General features: G+C 32.5%; 1 protein-coding gene across 1 annotated transcript in view; it reads right to left on the bottom strand.

Moving 5' to 3' along the window:
* The window catches only part of LOC129225795 (laminin subunit alpha-2-like), a 220,437-nt gene that overhangs the window by 137,173 nt on the left and 61,545 nt on the right, over positions 1 to 21,719 (bottom strand). The window contains exons 3-10 of the mRNA XM_054860304.1: positions 15,020 to 15,206; positions 14,181 to 14,423; positions 13,351 to 13,410; positions 11,046 to 11,162; positions 10,065 to 10,154; positions 9,193 to 9,310; positions 4,489 to 4,607; positions 4,241 to 4,402 (exon numbers count right to left, since the gene is read on the bottom strand). Of these exons, the coding sequence (XP_054716279.1) occupies positions 4,241 to 4,402; positions 4,489 to 4,607; positions 9,193 to 9,310; positions 10,065 to 10,154; positions 11,046 to 11,162; positions 13,351 to 13,410; positions 14,181 to 14,423; positions 15,020 to 15,206 (1,096 nt within the window). The remainder of the gene's footprint in view (positions 1 to 4,240; positions 4,403 to 4,488; positions 4,608 to 9,192; positions 9,311 to 10,064; positions 10,155 to 11,045; positions 11,163 to 13,350; positions 13,411 to 14,180; positions 14,424 to 15,019; positions 15,207 to 21,719) is intronic.

The following is a 21,719-nucleotide window of genomic DNA, read 5'->3' as shown; positions in this document are numbered from 1 at the left end:
AAAAGAAAATCAAAAATTTTAAAATTGGTCTTTTACAAAAAAAAAAAAAAAAAAAAAAAACAATGTTTTTTAAAATATTTTTTCAAAACGTTGTAGCAAGAAAAGTTAAACATATTTCCAAATGGTGCAAATCTATTAATAAGAAAATGATTCTCATTTAAATTAAAAAAAAACTGCAACAAAATATCCTTCACCATTCCGCAGATTTGAAAATTTTGTCAACAATCTCAAGTGGGAAATGGCATCCAGATTGTCATCTTTGTTCAGCCATTTCTATTTTGGGCCAGAATTTTTTAGAGGAAAAGCAAATATATGCCTGTAACCAACCCTTTTTTAAATTTTAACATATCATAGCCTCAAAGCAACAGTAAGACATTTTACTGTTGCTTGCATCTCACTGCTGACCTGGGATTAGATGTCTTGCTCTGAGGTGACGATATGTTAAATTCAAACACTTCAAAGACTATGAAGGTAACCCCTCTGCCTAGATTGACAAGGAATACACTTAAAATAAAATTAAACGCTTTTCATTTTTAACATGTGTGGAAAATGTTTAGTTTAATGAAAAAAAGAATGGCAAAAGTTGTTATATTAACAATATCTATGTAGTGACATTAAAACAGTACAAATTTGCAAAACATTGCAGATTCGAGCAAGGGCGCCCATATGCAAAATTTTAAGGGGGGCTCAGATATTTTTCCCATGTCTTAGCAGGGATATTTTCCCCATAGAAACCGATTTTAGTAGAGATTAGAGTTATTAAAATTTGACATTTTTAATAACTTATTCATTAATTGCTGGAGAAGAAATGTTTTTACATTTTTGCAAAGAAAAAAGTACTAAAAGCAAGGAAGCATGGGCGCCCATATGCAAAGTTTTAAAGGGGGGCTCAGAAATTTCCCCCATGGCAGGGGCGGCAAACAGGGGGGTCGAGAGGGGGCGGTCGCACCCCCAAATTTTTTGAGCAGAATTATAAAAAGTGGGTGAATTCAATTTATGTAAGTCGGAAATCAATGTTCATGGAAGGAAATCTCACTGGTTCTCGGCAACTATTTGATGGAATTCGACACATTCTCAGACTAGAAAAAGTGTTTTTCGTTATTTGGATGATGACTTAGAAATTCATGAAGTATATTCGGCTTTTTCACAACATAGACAGCTGATAGAGAACAATGGTTAATTTTAACTAAAGAAGACATTGCCTCATATAGGCTAAATATTTCACACTTGTATGCCCAGTGTAACGATGGTATCTCCAAGGCTCGTGAAAAGTGGTGTGGTTGCATGGTTTTCACAAAAACATTCCTTGATATTTCACATTCACTTTTACACTCATTTATTTAATGAGTGTATATTTATTTAATGAGTGTTCATCGCTTTCTTCTGCTCGAAACACGTTTCAGCTGCCCAATACATTATAATGCTTTCATAGAAACTTCTTAAAAATGCATGTGATTATTGAATAAAAAAAGACATATGAACCAAATGCCTTTTATGGGGCTCTATAATTATGCAATCGCGGAGTGACACAAGATAATCTTCAAGCGTTAAAACGATCAAAACATTTCTCTATAACTTCAAAGCAGTGATTTGACGACTGGAAGAATTATTGCAAAACGATTCTTTCAATGGTGAAAAAGCTCATGCCCTTTAGGATGTATGACTTCGTTTGAATTTTTATCCACATTGTTCGCATCGGGAGAAGGTTTTTGAAAAATGCTTTATACTCTATCAAAATCTTTATCTTCAGTCCGCTACTCGACTATTCAAACCACAGTTCAATCTACAATTGATCTATGCACCATACTACCACAGTTGAATCTACAATTGAAACTGAAAATAGATTTTTTACAGATGTATATTTCAATCAATGATGAAGTTTTTCCAAAAAATTCTTCCTCCGAGTCAATTTTAAAGAGGCGAAAAAAAAAAGTGACAAAAATTCACATGATGATGTGAAGCTAAACATTGGTTTTTGAATATTTTGTATGAAGTAATAGATTCAGTTTTGAATGAAATTAACACAAGATTTGATGATAATTATTTTTCTGTATGATTGGCTGGGATTATGGTTATTTGGATTGGATTTTGAAAACGAAAAATAAAATGTTTCAACTGTGAGTAAAATTTTTAGCATGAGGCAAGAAAAATTACAAGCAATATACCGACAGAATGGTTTTCACATCCAGAGACTACAGTTTCGCCCTTGTTATGGACTCATCAGTCTGGGATAGTGAATAACAGAGCTGGAGGCAGATGATATCTCATTGAAGCTGAGAGCGCCGACATGACTAGATTATTCAATCATGAAAAGTTAAAGCCCCTCACAGTTTTTGAAGTAACCTGGGTGATTTTGAAGAGCAAGATATAAAAAGTGTTTTCATACATAACTTTGTAATACTTCAATTATTTTTTAACTATTACAAACAGCTTAGCTAGTAGAGAAAGATTTTTTTATGTCTCAGGAAGTTAGAGAAATATTTTCGAAGCGCAAAGGGGGAAAAAAAAACCTTTTTCATTTAGCTAAACTGGCAAAACAGCACGACATTGGGCACTGATTAATTAGTAACATGATTCCCTGCTCTTCCGAATTCCAAAAATCAAGCATTATAACTTTTCCAAAAGATATAAAAACTAGTAGCAAGGTGTTTTGTATGATAACTTTTTAGTCAATGAATCAAAATTTTAATTGTTTCTAAACACTAATTTTATACATATTAAACCGATTTTATGACAACTTCTTGTTAGCTAATGTGTGTTTGGTTTCGCTTTGGGGTTATACATATTTAAGAAACTCGTCCCCCCAAATGAAATGGTGAAATGCCGCCCCTGCCCCATGCTTTAGCAGAATATTTTTGCCGTAAAAACCGATTTCAGTACAGATTAGAGATATTAAATTTTAACATTTTTAATAACTTATTCATAAATGACTGGAAATATTTTTTTAAACATTTTTGCAAAGAAAAAAGCATTAAAGGCAAGGAAGTTCTCATTTCAAAGGGGGGTTTGAGCCCCCTCTTGCCCCCCTATATGGGCGCCCTTGCAAGGAAGTTCTAATTTCAAAGGTGGAGGGGGGCTTGAGCCCCCTCTTTGCCCCTCAAACCTATGGGCGCTTTTGGACTCGTGTTTTGCAGCTGTAACAAACCATTTTTTCAATGCAATAAGATATGGATGAAGAGAGATCCGTAAATATATTTGAGCTTGACATATTGAGCTTCGATATCGAGAAGATTTGCAAGTTAATTGCCGCTTAGAAGCCTCTATTTTCCACACTATGTTTTCTTGTTTTATTTCTGCTCATATCTCAAGATCAAATAGCAAGACTGAACAACTCGGCAGTGTCAGTATCAGTAGCTTCATCAGCGTAAACGCTAAAGAACTGAATTTCTTTCACCATCTTTTCTGGTATGAGTTCCGATTAAATTTTTGTACCCCCTCAGACTTTCATCAGAAACTTTATTTCTTTAGGTGGACAGGCTGGTCTCATTACTGCAAGCTTTGAATAAATCTCATAAAAGATAAATACATTAAATATAATGCAATATATTATGTAATATATAATAGGTTAAAACAAAGAATGAAATAATAGTGATCGAAGCTCTGCAGATATTACTTAAAAGTTAATTTATGAAATTATGGTTTCAAAATTATGTATAATTCAAATTTAGGTTTTTGAACAAAAATGTACAAAATTTCATAGATGTGTCTCATACAAAAGAGAAAGAAACATGCACATACATCTGAATAATGGTTTGAGTACTGTTGAAAGGATTTAAAATATTTAATATGTCCCTCAACACCTGAGAAACACCTGGAAGTGCATTGAATTTTTATTTGAAAACATTACGTTAAATATTATTTGATTAAAAGAATATTTGAGTCTAACATTAGTAGCCAATTTATATTTGCAGGCATCGCTTCTGTTCAGAATTGTTTAAGATAAACATTAGTCAATATTCATTGTATATTCTCTAAGGATGACTAAAAAGAGCACATCAAGACTGCAGTTTGGTAAATTACAGTTTTAGGTTAAATAGTAATTTTTTTTAATGCACTTTATTCGAGAAAAAAACATTCAATCTGAAATCTGAAAATGTCAACATTGTTAACCATTTTGAAATTAATTACAAGTGTGTCAATCATCATTTCTTAACTTATTATGACAATATCATGAAACAAGTTAAAACACAAAAATTAAAATTCAAAATTTTATGATTTCTTAAATGAAAAAGTGTCATACCAGTCCTTCCTTCAAGTGTGAATCATCTTTTACACAAAACCCAGTCATTCCAGCTCCAGAACACTGGCACTTTCGACATGGTCTGGTATGATTCCGTAAAGTATTTAACGGTCGAAAATATCCGTCTTCACATTGCTCACAATTAATACCAGTGGTATGGTGCTAAAATTTAAAAAAAAGTGAAATTGCAAGATGTCACATCTATCAGAATATTGCAAATTTAGGGACATTTCTCATAATTTACCTACCTTACATTTATCGCATACACCACCTCCTTCATACTTGCCAAGAGTATTGATGCTTAGTTTCTTCTCAGCCACAACTTGTTCATAATGACATTTATCAGAATGTCCGTAACATTCGCATTCTGAAATGCAATAATAAACAATTATGGGTTGGAGGGAATTCCAAGAAAACTAAACCTCAACAGAAATAATAGAAAACCAAATGAAATAAATAAACACTATAATACTAAAATGGAAAAATATTCTGTAATGGGATTATTTATTTTGTCATTGATATTCTTTAAATGGAAACAGATCTAAGAAGGATGCTAATAAATAAAATATCTTCAATAAAATATATTCAAGCAGCATTTATTTTCACATTTCATTAGGCAATTTGAAAATATGACAACAATCCTTAAATTTTAAAAACAGCATTCTAGATTCAATTTGTTTTTTGCAAAATTTAGAAATTGAAGTTTGTTAGTAAATTATTTCAAATCCACTGAATAATGATTTCCAAATGTTTTGTGAGGTTTTCAAAAAGTATGTTCCACAAAATGCATTATTCAAAAACTATTGTGAAACAAAAATTTTAATTAAAAAATTTTAACACATTTTGAAAAAGTCTTGTATAAATTATTTGTTTTGTATAAAATTTTTCGATCATTACAACACTAATCATCAATAAAAAAGGTATATATTAATTTGCATTTTAAATTTTGCAGCACAATAACTTCCACCGCACCTCTAATAGTATCACACATATCAATAATGTGAATAATTGAGGCATTGACATTAAAAAGTGTAATTTAAAAAAAGTTTTTTTCTTGCTTACTTTTCCTTATTAAATTAGGTTTAATTCTACCAGCATATAACTTTTCATTTGAAGACTGGGATACACATCTGCAATTAGGAAGAAGTAATCAAGAAGAAACTGTTTTTGGACTTAGAACCTTTTCAATGTCAAAGTCTCAATTGTTTACTTCATTCAAAGCAATCATATGTTAATGAAATCCGAAACTAGGGATGCACCGGATATCCGGTAACTATCCGGTATCCGGCCTATCCGGCTGATTTTTTAACTATCCGGAACTATGAGGTATCCGATCCGACAAGCCACTCCGGATCCGGATATCCGACAGTTTTTTGCAGGATATCCGGGCAGTTATCGGTAAAAATGTGAGAGATATCCGGGGTTGATGTGGGGTTATCCGGTACGAAATGAGGGTTTAATTTTGAATTTACTTTTGCAAAAATTCCAGTTGAAGCTTTCACTGTTTCATAAACTTTTTGATGATGCTTTCTCTTTTAATTGCTGCTTCAAAACGACCATTCCTCTTCAAACCTAGCTTCCTGCATTCCCCCGCGTCCCCCCCACCCCATCTCCTTTGCGAATCTGCTGACAGTATGTTGCCAATAATTTCTCCCTCCCTCTCTCACTCTCTCTGCTTTAACATGCTGAAGTGAAAAGTCGACCTTGAAATGGTTCATATCAAAGCGCTTGAAGTTGGAGGAGCGACCGTGTTGAAAATTAAAATACAGTCAAGTTCCGACTTGCGGGAGGAATGCATTCCACTACTCCTCTCGCGTAAGTAGAAATTTAGCGTAGTAGAAAAATGTATGAATTCGGATTTTTATAGAAACACACTAAAAAATTTTAGGCATTTGTAAACACCTCTCATACTATTTTGAACCATTTCTTAACTATATATTACCGTTTCTTGCATAAAAAAGCTGTATTATTCAACATAAAACTCGGTTACGATGTACAAAATTAATGGTCAATGGGAGAGAGACACGTAATTAAAACAATAATATAGTTACAGTGTATTAATAATTTAATAATGCTTTGCTTTGGTGCCATTATATCTCATGAACATTAAAACGAAGAATGAAAGAAACTAATGAAAAATGCGGAATAGTTGCACTGAAACAAAGCAATGTTTAGAGTAGAACGGTGTGGAAACTTCCATTTTCAGTGATACTAGAAGGATGAAGAACCATCAAGAAACCAATATGTAGTGACCAATGACGTAGTCGATGCTTGCACCTAGCGCGCGCAGTTGTACAAACGAACTATTTTCGAAATTATATTTGTTTGTATATTTCTACACATGCTAAAATCCTTTCATTGCATTCATTTACATCCAAAATTTTGTGTTGCGTTTGTATTTTTTCCATTTTTAGTTATCCGTAAAAGTTTTCTCCCCCTTTTTTAAATTATTCCACTTCCGTAAAAATGAGTTGAAATCTACCTGAAAAAAAAACCATCCACAAAAAAAAAAAAAAAAAAAAAAAATCTCAGAACAAACGTACAATTCATTTTATTGAAAGCATGACACATTTTAGAGAAAGGAGAAAGGAGGGTGGCAGATCGGGCAAGTGAAATTCGAATTTTCAGGCTTCAAATAATCTCTGTATGAACTAAAAATATAAATAAAGAAAAAAAATGGAGAGAGCTTTTCTTTCTTTTTTTTTTTTTTTCAGTTTTAATTTCTAGTCTTGTCATTTTTTCTATTACTTTTGCTTTGCATTTAGACTTAGCAAAACACAGACCAATTAAGTTTTGGTTTAGATCTAAACTAAAACTGATGACATCATAGTTTTGCTTCATGATTTTTGATTATACTATAGGGCTATTTATATCTGAACTGAAACTAATGACGTGATAGTTTTAGTTCAGACTTTTTGCTCATATATACTGAGGCTAGGATTGCTTTCTTCAGATTTAGATGAGATCGCTTGCCGCGAAGAATTTATACAGAAAACAGAAACCGACTATCACCGAATAATGCAGAAAACTTCTGTTTGTAATGAAAAATTTAAAATATCCCCCTGCATTGATAAATAAAGATTCTTAAGTGTATATTGCATGAAATGAAGCATAATTCTAACTGTCATATTCAACGCCGTTGAGTCCATTGGAAATTTTAGAATGTTGAATCAAGTAATAATTGCTTTTCCCAGAATAATTATTTTAACTAAGACTTTCAACTGATATTTCGCATTTAAAATAGACGGTGAATATAGCAGTGAGAAATAACAGCTATAAGTTATTGCTTCATTTTCTTCTTTCTAATTTTTTAATTGTATAGTATAATTTTTAATAACATATTTAAGAATTTAATTTGTATTTTTTAAGAATATGTATTTTTATTTTTTCCAGAACTAAAGTAAAATTTAAGTTTATTGTTCAAATATAAATTTATAAATTTATTTAAGAAAGATTGAACATGTTTAGCATATTTTTTAATATTATATATAAGATGTTAATTTGCATCTTTAAGAATGTGTAACTTTATTTTTTGGAATTTAGTAAAATTTCAAGTTGATTATTTAAGAATTGGTTTATTAATTGATTGTTAAAAGCATGAACGTGTTTAACACGACCCTTAATAGTTTGTTTAAAAAGTTAATTTGCATCATTTACGAATGTGAATCTTTATTTTCTGAAATTAAAGTGAAATTTTCAGTTGATTATTTAAGTATAATTTTATTTATGTTTAAAAAAAATTGTTAACATGTTGAGAACGACTTTTAATAATATATTTAAGACATTAATTTGCATTTTTTAATAATGTGAATCGTTATTTTCTGGAATTAAAGAGAAATTTTAAGTTGATTATTTAAGCGTAAGTTTATTAATTTGCTTTTTAAAAGTGAACGCGTTGAGAATGACTCTTAATACTGTATTTAAGATGTTAATTTGCATCTTTTAAGAGAGTGAATCTTTGTTTTCTGGAATTAAAGTAAAATTTTCAGTTGATTATTTTAGCATAAGTTATTTAATTTGTTAACTGGGTTGCCCATCTAGGGGGGGGTTAGGGGTATTATCTCTTTTTGGGGGGAGTATTTATGGTTTTTAGGGGGTGAGCCCTTGCTCTTAGGGAGGGCACCCCTGTATTTAAGATGCTAATTTGCATCTTTAGAGAAAATGTACCTTTATTTCTGGAATTAAAGTAAAATTTTAAGTTGATTATTTAAGTTTATTTATTTATTTTTTGAGTCAAACTGGCCCTGTTTAATATTTTATTTTTTAACTTGTATGTTAGAAAAATTTTACATGTGTACTATCTGTAATAAAAATGATTTCAAAGCAAAGTTTTATTTTTTGTTATTTCTAAATTGGAAACAAGAAAATGTATTACTTTATGATGAAGTTAAAAAAAATTTCTACACGTCATGCAAATCTAATAACAAATACAACTCATTATATGACCTTTAAGATTTCAACTATGAATAATTAAAAGTTTAAACCATGTGTACAGTACATTACATACAGAATTAATTTTTGCCGAAAGTTTGTCTCTTTCGAAAAAATCTGTCGAAATAAAACAATATTTTAATGTTTCATTTTATATATAGCACAGTTCCTAAATTAAAATATAGAGGCTCTAAAAAAGTACATTTGAATGTACTTAACATGTTTTTAAAGAAATGATATGGGGAACAAGTTTGATTTATTGTTTTGAAACGGCGTTGTAGAAAAATATGCGAACATGCAATGCAATCGAAATGCCGGATATCCGGCCCAGATATCCGAATCCGGCAGGTAAGGGGGCATCGGATATCTGGTATCCGGCAAAATCACTATCCGGTGCATCCCTATCAGAAACACATAATCTTCATGCTGCAGTCTGATACAAACAAACGCAAAGGAATGGGATTACATAACACAGGTTGTACTGTTGAATAAAAGCAATATTCAAACGCTGAATTCCTTACTTTCACAAACTCCTGCACTGTTACTTGTACCATGATTCCAAGGTTTCTGATTGTATAATGGACAGCATTTATCACAGTTTTCACCACATGTATTATGTTCACACTGACATTGTTGTTTCTGAAGAATAAAATAAACTTAAGTTGCATTCAAAAAGATATGTTATCAAAGTGGTTAAAAAATCTCCAATAAATAAATATTGGTAGTTGAGTATTTTTGGAAACAAAGTTGCCACATGTGAGTTTTTCTTTTTTATCTGTGTAATGTTTTGGTTAATTTTAATTACCATCAAGTTAACTTAAGTTTTTGGTGACCAAGTTTATGTTATACATAAAAAAACTTAATTTTTTTTTTAAATCTTTATTGGGTTGTGCAAAATTACTTACTCCACTACTAACAATTTTTTTGGTTCATTCATTTACTTTCTCCAAAACTGATGGCTCCTAATGAACTACATTTCATCAGGGATTTGAATGCTACATGACAGGGTAATGCCTTTTTAAAGTTTTAAACCAAATTCTGCAAATAAGGCTACCACCAGAATTTAACAAAACTTATTAAAATTCAAATGAACCGCAGAACAAATCATGACAGACCATTATTTTCTATCATCAGCAAAAACAATCAAAACATTTTCCTATCAACAACAGTAATCAGAAATTAGAACCCAGAATAGATCATGTGCAAATAATGCATTTAAACACATATTTGCTTTTTGGACTTTATAAGAAGTAGTTTTATAATTAGCAAGTAAGAATAAAAATAATAAATAGCTTTAAGAGCTAAAGAATAGAAGCTTAAAAACAATAAAAATTTTCAAAAACAATGTCGTCAGTAAATAATTGGAATAGGTTGTTGAAAAAATGCGACTTACTCCAGTAGTAGGCTCTAATGAACAAGTAGCTGCATGACCAGAACAAGCACATTGTCCACTGACAGAAATATCTTTTATTGAGTAAAAGTACTGAAAAAAGATTAATTATTACACAAATTGACTTTAACTGTTGCATAACTTTTCATATAAAAGTCAAAATTCCTAAAATAAATACATACATTTTTATTTATTTATTTATTTTATTTATTATTATTTTTTTTTTTTTTGTAATGAGCCTGAAACTTCAATGAAGCAATGTACAGAGGAGAAAAAACACATATATAACAGATAATTTTCACATAAGAAATTTAGAGAACAGAGATTATAGATTTCCTATGTGGTCTCTGGGCAAAAATCCAAAATAATATTAAGGCGTGTCATTTTAACAAAGTATACAATGCACTATATAAATGAAGCAATGTATTAAGGCGCAAACCTGAAATGGAATTTTTAAAAATATTTAACAGTAGTAGAGAATTCATTCAGCAGTGTTGAGGTGCAGAGAGAGGAGGGACTTATACATTTGGAGTGAAATAAGACAAAATTTATTTAAAAATTTTTAGCAGAATCTTTCGTGACTGAACAATTTAATACCAATAATGCAAAACAATATCATAGAGTACCTTGAATTGATTGAAAAAAGTTAATTTCTTTATTCAAAAGCCTTTCTTTCCTGTTTTGAAGAACCTACACAAAATTTTGTTCTATGATTACAAAACTTTTAAACTTTTTCAGGTTCAAAAATTAAAGATTTATTAATGTCTTACACAAAAGGAATAAAGTCCACTTTTTATAAACAAAGAACACAATAAATTTTCCTAACAGAAATAATGGATGAGGTAAGGGCTTGGGGTCATTCTCTTATCTATACCTATGCCACAGAGTTTTGATCCATGATGAAGTTGAGATCTTACGATTGATCAATTAAAGAAATTTTTCAAAGAAAGAAAATAAAATAATGTTGCTCAGATTCAAACTTACTCTTCTTGTTACAAGTTTATCAATGTTTTCAACTCCAGTTCTCATAGTCATTAGATCAGCATGCAAAGTGCGAATTTTCTGCAATCTCAGTCTGACATATCTTGCTTTTGTAAATTCCTAAAATAATTAATTTAAATGTAAGTACAATACTAAGTGAATCCAGTCAACCATATGAAGCCTGATTAAGGCGAGTATATAAATGAAAATATAGGCTAAAACAAGCTAAGTATTCAGCTGCAATACTTAAAATAATCAACGATTATTTAATCAAAGTAGAAGCTAAAACAAATGGAAAAAAGCTTTTCCCTCCCCCTTTGCGCAAACAGAACAATCTACTTGTTCTGATTTGTTTTCTTTCTTTTCAGAATGTTTATTTCCAATTTGCATAATTTCAAAAGCTATACATTTTGGGCTGCTGTGCAGCTTAATTTGCAACTGATTGTATATAACTTTTAAAAAATTTTACTAGTACATTTTTTCCCTTTGTCAATCCAATTACCCCTTATAAGGCTTAAATTTGCAGCATTTTCTATCTATTTTACAAAATTTCCTCCGGGAGAAAGATCTCCTAAAATTGGAGATATTCTGTATCCCACTAAGAGAAACCTGCGTCACTCTCTTGACACCATTTCCCCTCTAAAGGTCAACTGAAAAAGGATAGCACACAACACATCAATGAAAATGACACACAAAAAAATAATGCATGGCTTATGTATCACAGGAAAAAGTCGAAAACATACGAGAGGATGGGGAGGCATTTACAAATGGCCTTTGTCAATGACAGAAAAGTTGACAGGACAAGGGACCCCATACCTGAAATAGCTTAGGGCCCCCGTAAGTCGAAATCCGGCCTTGATTGCAACTAATGTTGTTCAAAAAAAAAGTCTGCCCCCCCCCCATATCATTTTAACACATGTTCATCAAGTAATAGCATTGATAAGAAATGTAAGGGATTTGATATGCATGACAGATCATGACATTGTAGGTGAAAATTTAGCAAGAAAGCTTTTGTTGATGAACAAGGATTGTAATGTATGTCTTCCCAATATGATTTAGGTGGTCTTTTGTACAGAAGCAGTAGCGTAACTAGGGGTTGGCAGGAGTGGCTCTTGCCAGGAGCGCAGCAGCCAGGGGGTGGCATTTAGACTGATTTAAAAAAATTTTTAAGAAGGTTGCACTTTTTTTTTTTTTTTTTGATCACAGAATTTGAAAAATGCTTAAGAAAAAAAATTACAATGCTGTGCCTCCTATTTGTCGAATCATTTAATCAAAATGTTCAAAAAAAAAAAATCTTTTTTTTGAGGTCACAATGACCTCTGGTGACTTCTCATGTGGGAGACCCTGGGGTGGAGGGGGGCACAATTTCTTCAGTTCGCCAGGGGGGCTAGACACTATAGTTACGCTACTGTACAGAAGCCTTTTGAATGGATTGAAATAGGGGGTGGGGGGAGGAAACAGAGACTATATCCTGCACCCAATGTGTGTATGGTGCTTGCTGTATTTGGCTCACTGAAAGATGTTTCCCAAATTCAAAACATTTACAAACGTTTTAAGTCATTGATGAGCATTTCCTCATTTTTCCATACATTGCATGAAGTGTATTTATTAAATTCCTAAACTTCCTACGTTTCGGCATACAACTGATTAAGGGCATAGCCAGCTCAGAATGGAAGGGGAAAGTTTAAACTTTATTACAATACATGAAGAAGGGAACATTCATGTACAAAAACACATTAATACAAAAGAAAGAGCACTGTATATAAAATAATAATGATATTAATAATTTTTGAACAACAGTTTACGAAGATTTCTAGCATATTTTCTTATTACAATGAAAACCCATTGACAGTGACTACTCAACATGGCTAACCTATTCAGCCCTGTTGGCTTTTTACCACTTGTACATCACAGCCATGCTTTAATGTGATGAAAAGAGCTAAAGGAGCAGAAATGGGAATGCCTGGCTCATTTTTTGAATTTTTTAGTTTTTTTTTTTTTTTCTTTTTTGAAAGGGAGCATCTGCCCTCCCTGGAAATGGGCACACAGTAAGTTATCTTATTTGTAATGCCAATGCCTGAACAACTGACATTTTATTTCATTTTTCTAGCCTTCAACCTCTCTTTAATTGTATTTTTTTCAGCAATTTCTGATTATGTGTAGCAAGGTTTGACTAGTGTGTTTCAATTTAGTTTTACAGGACTTTTATTTGCACTGCAAAAGTGACTTCGGCAGGCTGTTACAATCAATCAATGCAAACAATTTAAAATTCTATGACTGAACAACATCATTCCCTTCTTATACTTACCATTAATTTCATACTAGGTCCATCAACACCAGGTCTTCCATTGATTAAAGAAGTATGAATCTAAAAAAAATGTACATGTAAATTTCATATACATATGCAATAAATTTTTATCAATATAGACAGTAAAACATTTGTTTTTTTTTATCTTGTTTTAACAAAAATAAACATTGAAAGAAGTTTACAAACTCTGAGAAATATGTCACTCAAATTTTAATTCCAAACTTGGTTAACCACTAAATGCATTTGCCAGTGTCTGATATGGGCAAAAGTTACCGACAAATTTGCATGTGCATGTTTCACAAGAGCAATTTTTGTACCTTACATCATTTATTTATAAGGCCTGTATGAGATTTGTTCTTGTAAAAATAGATAGGCTTTATTATAATTAAAACTTTTCACTATAAGTAGCACAAATATGCAGCATTTTTCATGTGTGAACAAGGTTTCCTTGTGTGAAGCAGTTTTATGGTGTGGAAAAAATAATATACCCATTTTTATTGCCAAACTGAAATTTAGCCATTCTTATGCTTGTAGTATCTGATCTTATTTGATTTTCATATTTTGAAATTCAAAACAAACAAGTAAACAAATCATTTCTATTTAGTTTGTATAATAATTCTTTTATGACTTTAACCCCTTTAAGATCCTTACTCTGTCTCCACAACTGATATTGCAAAAAATAATTTACGCTAAACCTATCTTCATTTTTGGTCCAAAAAAAATTTTTGACCATTTTTTATCAATTTTTCTGCAAAAAAAATAATAATAATTTGCATTTTAAGTGGTAATTACTACTGTCAGCAAATACATGATTAAATATTTTCACTTACTTCACCATTTTCCAAGGGATTTAATTTTGAATAATATGAAGTGCAGATAACTTCATCATCAGTTCTATAGTGAGGTTTACCAACTGTTGGTCTTATTCCATACGATTCCCAGCACTCTGTATCTGTTAAAGCGTAGTACTGCCAAGGTTTATAAATAATGCCATCGAGTGACCTTTCTAATATCCAATTTCCAGGACGTGGAGATATAGCAGCTTTAACAATCACATATGCAATTTGAAACATCTATAAGAAAACAGATAAAAGTTCTTAATTTTTTCTGAACATATGAAGTGAATTTATAGGGGGTTTTATCTCATTTTGAGGGGGCTCTCGTTGGAGGGTAGGGGTGCCCACCTAGGGGGTCAGGGCGCACAGTACGGCATTGAAATTTTTAGGAGGGTGGTTTGACAAGTATTTTTCATTTTTGGGGGTCTTTGCAATATTTAGGGAGGGGGTCTATTTGCTATTAGGAGGGTGGGCACCCCTGGGGAGGGATTTATAGCATTTGAGGGGTTGTGTCATCACCTTTAGGACACACAGATGGTTATCCCTGCATAGGGTATAGCAAGCAGGCTAACTTTTAAAACTATATAAAAGCTTTAAAAGGACTCTTGATCATCATTGAGTAATGATAAATTGACTAAGACCAGCCTAGCTGGGTCCAGACCAGTTGTTGGTTGTCACTTTCATATTTGTAATAAAAATCCGAAGCTGTTATATAAAACCCTAACATGCCACAAAACCAGATCATTATTATACTGAAAATGCACTCTGATTATGACTCTATTATACTATCAATAAAATACTTTAATTTCTTTGCTTTCAATAGCAACACGTACTTGTTTCAAATCTAAAGTAATTGTGACCCATTCATATTGCTTCCCATTCTGCAGCGTAGGACTCTGCCACCAGCGATTAGTCCCATCAATAGCATTATCAATTGGATGCTTCTTGTCGGCAAGCCGAGCATCACACACTCCACATTGCTCAGGAGATTCTTGGCTGATTCTCGAGATTTCATTTTCCCTGAAATAGGCAACAATGATGAGAACAATGTGACAATAGTAAAGAAAAAAATCATTTAGGAAAATTATCATAAAACGGAATGTGCCAAATTGGTGAAGAAATTTCCCATTGCTGGAGTGACCATTTTTGCTCCTCAAACATTAATTTTTAATTTTAGAGCTCTCATAGTAGTTGAATTCTTATGTTATGGCTTATTTTATATTAGGGTTCGACCGATGGCATTTTTTGGCCGATTGTTCAAAGACGGCCGATGGCCGATTGTTTTCCTCCAAATGGCCGATTGCCGATGGCCGATGCCGTCGGCCGATGGCAAAAAAAAAAAAAATCAAACAGAAATAAATTGATAAGATTATCAGGGATTTAAAGGATCACTGATTCATTTCATTTTACTTCCTTTCTACGAATAAGGAATCGTATAATCACAAAAAAAAACAGATTTCGAACTAAACTTCTAGTTTACGGTTTAAAGTTCACAAGTTTTTCCGGCACATTTGTACATGCATATGTATTTAAGAACATATAGAAGATCGAAATATCCATTTTGAACGCCTCCTCAGTTAATTATCATAAATTCTCTTGTGATGTCTTCATGCGCGTAAACTTGCGTCACTCAAAAACGTTATGAAATAGTAAGTTGAAAACACATACGTACGTAGTATGATCTAAAGGTTCAGGACAAATTGTATACAACCTTACCCTGCATAGTTCACATTACCGAAGCACATCTGTCTACAAAATAGTCACCTTGGACGACTATGCACTTCTGCCAACGTTCCTATAGCTTTTCGAAGCACTCCTGGAAGACATTTTACGCAACCTCCTGTAAGGCCTCTTGCGCTGCTGCTTTTAACTTCATCGTAGGGAAGAAGGCGACTTTCATGTTGAGGATGCACGGTTCGATTGGTCAATACTCTGATATGACAAACAAGTAAAATAACGTTTCGTTGAAGTTAGCTCTGTATGACTTTTACCTGTTCCCAGCAAAAAAATATTTGCATGGACGCCGCTTTCTTCCGTCAGGTGAAGATAAAGCTGCATCACAGAAGATAGCGAAAAATGGCTTCCAGGAGTGATTCCAAAAGTTTTATGAACACTAGCAGAAGTACATAGTCCCTCAAGGTGACCTTTTAAAGGTGGATGTGTTTCGGTAATGTGAACTATTCTGGGTAAGGTTCTATACAGCTTGTCCCCGAACTTTTGGATCGTACTACGTACAATACGTATAGGGTGTAGTTATGCTTCTCTTTTTTTGGCTGCTGTATGATGAAAGAGCAAGAACAACAGCCAAAAAAAAAGGAAGAAAAACAAAGAGACTGTTTAATAACAAATTGATTTTTTTTTCTTTTTTTTAAATTGAACATGTAACTAAGATTTCAGTAATATTGTAATAATGTATGGATTTAGGTACACTAAAATAGTTAAAAAACATTAAATTATGTTGTTTAATCATTCAAAAAAAAGAATAAAACTATGAAACCGTCAAAAAATTACGCAATTAAAGTGAAAAGATTGCACATAGACATTTTTTAGTCATCAAATTAAACAAAAAAGGTAACAGGTAAATTACAATATTAAATCATAATAGGAATATTTTTGCACTTATTTAAAATTTATGAAAAGAAAAGTTTGCATTTTTCATAAAAGCTATAACAGTGACATACATTTTGCTGAAAAAAGAAATAGTCATAAAAAGAGCGAGGTTCTTTAAAACGCAGCTACAATAAACAAACTCAATATTTACACCAAGTTAATAACTGAATAAATATACTACTTGATCTGATGTTTGCACACATAATATTGAAAAATGTGATTGTTTAATCTTTTATGAAGCTTTACAAACACGTTCAAATTGAATTTTTAAATTTAAGAATAATTTTCTGAAATTTAAAAAATTGCATAATAGAAAATCCTTGAAACGTTTCTATAAAAACGAAAATAACTTATTCATTGATTTTATATAAATACATAAAAATATTTAATTACAACAGAAAAATCATCGATCACTATTAATGATGCAAAAAAGATGGCGCATTACGAAATATAGGTGAAACAAGTATGACAAGTATGCAAAATAGCATTTCTTGACCAAAATAAATAATCGCTATAAATATTTAAGAAATGCTCGAAACGACGAGGGAGAGTTAAGGGGGGAGGGGTCACCCTCTGATTTTTGAGTAACTCACACTTCGGTCCCAACCTCGGCCTCACTTTTTTAGTACAGAACCGCTACCACCAACGCCTCGGAAGAGTTTCTGAATCTACTTCAGCACTTCTGAAGAAAAAAATCAAAAGTCCCTTTGATTTTCGAATTATGTCACCATTCAAAACGTCTTTAATTAATTTCTTACATTAATGCTCTAAATTATTTCTAAACAATAAATTAAGTTTGAAAAAAAATCTCTAATTTTATGAATGGTGATAATTTAAAGAGCTCAGAAGTATAACTAGAATTTAATTTCAGAAATTGAGGGAGTGGGAGGAGGGGCACGCAAGTGTTCTCGGAAATTCAAAAAATAGTCGTAAAAAATAGAGTTCAAAATAATCATAAACATAGAGCAGAAAAAAATTTTAAAACTTGCACCCGAGTTTGTTTTGACGTGCAGTGGCGGATTTAAAATATAGCAAATGTTGTAATTGCACGAGAGGCCCCATAACCATCGGGGCACCATAGGAGTTACAAAAATGCTTATGATAAATGTTTCACAACTTCTGCGATTGAGAAATAGGGCCCCAAAATGTATTTCGACGGGCCCTAAACTTGTAACTCTTCCGAAGCGATACAGAAAAGACTGCATTACTGTGATTCATATTACAAGTATTGAAAAATTAAAAATTACCGTCGGTTCAACAGGAATCTACCAAAATGACACAAAAACCGGTTTCACCATCTCATATTTGTTTCCAAGATCTCCAATTCGGCAATATATCACCAAATGATTGTCAGTCTGAGACGCTAGATTAGTTTTGTATTGAAATAAGTAATTAATAGCTACAAAAGTGAGTAAACCGGCTTTTCAGAACACCCGATCGAAAACAAAAAAGGAAGTGCACAACTGGCACGTACGCACACCCCACATGCGAAAACTTAACCTTGTACAGCTTACCATCTTAGAGTTATGACTTATGAGAGATATATACGTACATCCAGCTGCAAGAAACAGCGCAATAATTAACTTGTTTGGTATCTGAATGCAGTAAATGTATTGGAAAGGGTGCAAAGGCGGGCTACAAGGCTAATAAGTGGACTTTCCCACTTAGATTATGATTCCAGGCTTAGAAGGCTAAAAATGTACAGTCTTGAGCAAAGAAGAGACCGAGGGGACATGATTCAGCTGTTTAAATTTATTAAAACGAAAGATGTTACGGGGCTAAAGTTTAGCACTGAAAACAGGACAAGGGGTCATTGTTTTAAGCTATTTAAATCTCAGGCTAACATGGATATTAGTAAAAATTATTATTATAGCAGGGTAGTGGAACCTTGGAACAGCTTACCGGAAGAGGTGGTAATGAGCAAAGGAGTAGACAGTTTTAAGAGGGCCATTGATCTTCACTGGGGATTGTAAATTGACTAGGACCAGTCTAGCTGGGCCCAGAGCCTGTTGCTGGTCGTCACTTTTGTATTAAAAACACTTTCAGGGGTGACTAAAATAGAAATTCATACTGAAATTTAAGTAAACAATTTTATATGAAAACAATAACTCTCTTTACTTTGTATTGAAAAGTAGAACAGCAAAGGTCCTTTTTTTTTTTCAAAAACATCGGCCAATTCCATCGGCTTTTCGATGTATTTTAAGGCCGATGGGCCGATGTTTCCGGCAAGTTAGCATCGGCCGCCGATGCCGATGGCTAAATTGTTGAACCATCAGCGCCGATGCATCGGTCGAGTCCTATTTTATATTTTAATGGCTTGATTTAATTATTTGGAAGATTTTTATTTTTTTCATTTTACTGTAATTTTTAGCCTTACAGATTTAACTTAATTTCAGAGAATGTAAATAAAGCATCTTTAACAAACCTTATGAAACTCAGTGAACCCATGGGCGAATTTATGGGGGGGGGGCAGAGAGGGCAATGCCCTCCCCCCCCAGTTTTGGGAGGACTTTATGTAGTGACAGCACATCTTCCAAAAATTTTAAAAAAGAAATTATTATTATTTCTTTTTTGAATAGTTCAGAAGGGCATGGGTGGATTTATAGGGGGGGGAGCATAGGGGGCAATGCCCCCCAGTTTTGGGAGGCCTTTATATAGTAACAACACATCTTCCAAAATCTTGAAACAAAAAAATCATGACTTTTTCTTTTTTGAATAGTTCAGTGAAAATGAAGAGAAAAGGGAATGTCCTTTTCTGATGGAAGAAAAGAAAAGGAAAAAAAAACGAACATTAAGTACAAATAGTACAGGTGTCACAGGGGTGCTGAAACTGTGTCTAAATTCACTATTTTGGACTAAAAACCATTTGGGAAAGCATACGAATGAAAATATAAGGCTAAACGATCTATACATTAAGCTGCAACACTTATAATAATTGATGATTATTTCAACAAATTAGAAGCTAAAGCAAAGGGGAAAAAACTTGAGTCATCAAAAGTTTTGGAAAAATTTGCTGAAATTTCATAAAAGTCTATAGAAACCTAACAAAGATGGGTAAAATCGTAAAAACTGACGAATTTTCGTAAAAAATACACATAAATCAAGCAAAAATCTGCAGGTAAGAGTGAATTACAAACAGGGCCGAATTTGCGTATAAGATAAACAAGCTATTGCTTATGGCCCCGGCTTCGAAGTGGGTCCCTAACTTCCAAAAAAATTCCTGATTCATTTCTTAAAAAATTAAAATTGCTTGAAAAAACTAATTTCATTTTTAAGTGCTTGTAAACGTTGAATATTTGGAAACGTGTGGCTACAAACCTTAAATTTTAAAATTTCTAACAAATGGTAGATGGGGAGGAATGCCAAAATATGTCAAATTCAGCTCCTTGCCATATCCTGTATTAAAAGTGTAAAAATCATGGTTCTCACGTTTGTAACATATTACACTGTTCAAAATTGAACGGAAAATTGTTCAAATCAAAAAGATATTTTATATACAAGTTTTTTATCAAAAGCTTTTTCCTACAAAGTTTGTTTGAAGCAAATTCGCCTCACAGTTTGGAATTACCCTGAATTTCCCCGTAGGCGCTAATGTTAAGTTTTTTGAACTGTTCAAAATTGAACAAAAAATAGTTCAAATCAAAAAGTGAGATATGGGAATGAGGTGTACTCGCCGAGATCTTTCGAACAAAAAAAAGTTTATAAAGAATAAATACCTTTGTGCTGAAAAATTAAAATGTCAGTAATCCAACGTTATTAAGCACAAAACTTGCAAATGATTGCAGACACGTGTTTCGTGTCAAAATATTGTTCTTAATAGAACTTTTAACACTAAGAATTTAGTTGTTCTGCCTTTCTTCCCTGGTATCAGTTTTCAGGTTGCTAAGATTCTGAAGCGATTCCAATTCCAAGTGGTATTTTCTCCTATTAATAAACTTTCTTTCTCTTCTCTTAAAGATTCTATTCACCCTCTTAATTGCTGTGGGATCTATAAAATTGTTTGCAATTGCGGACTCGGATACATCGGACAGACCCGCCGTTCTTTGAAATTTCGGTTAAAAGAACATCAAAGCTATGTGAGAAAACAACAGCTGAATAAATCCAGTATTGCTCAACACTGTTGGGAATCGAATCACTCTTTTGATTTTAACTCTTATCAAATTATCCAAAAATGCCCCAATTCGTTGGATCTTGATTTTTGGGAATCTTTTCACATCCTGAGGAACCGTTCTAATTTAGTTAACGATCTTACTGCAATTCCCCATTTTTCTTCTGTGTGGACTCCTTTGTTAAAATTGGTTTAGATTTTCTATTATTTTTATGTAAACGTCGTACATTTCTTACTTTTATTTTTTCATTTTTTGCTTTCTTATTTCGTTTTGTGATTAACTAATTCCAATATGTTTATCCTTCACTCTGTTTTTTCTGCATTTCTCCATTTGATACATTGCTTCCATACATAGTTTTTCCCGCTGGTAAATTTATTGCTAATTTATTCAGAGTGGTTTCATTTTTGGACTTTTTGCATTGTTTATGGGTTTTCTTTTAAAATTTACTACTTAACGGTTTTTTCCTGATGGAATTATATAATAAATTTTGTCTCCATTTGTCATTTTATCTTTTTTGTTTTGTTTAATTTCTATTTTTTGATATTTATACTACCTCCTGTTCCACCGTGTTGCTTTTCTCGGATGACTTTTCATCCAAAAGCTCACACTTCTTTGCATTGAAAAAGGTGTTCCTTGTAACACCGAAACACGTGTCTGCAATCATTTGCAAGTTTTGTGCTTAATAACGTTGGATTACTGACATTTTAAAAAAAAGTTTGTTCGAATCGGACTATTCATTCAAAAGTTATTAGGAGGGGGGGGGACAGACAGACGACAGACCGACAGATATTTTCCCCCATCTCAATACCCTACT

Source organism: Uloborus diversus, chromosome 7 (assembly GCF_026930045.1).
Source record: "Uloborus diversus isolate 005 chromosome 7, Udiv.v.3.1, whole genome shotgun sequence".
Lineage (NCBI taxonomy): Eukaryota > Metazoa > Arthropoda > Arachnida > Araneae > Uloboridae > Uloborus > Uloborus diversus.
The sequence above is the reverse complement of the archived record's forward strand: the minus strand, read 5'-3'. Positions and strand labels throughout refer to the sequence as shown.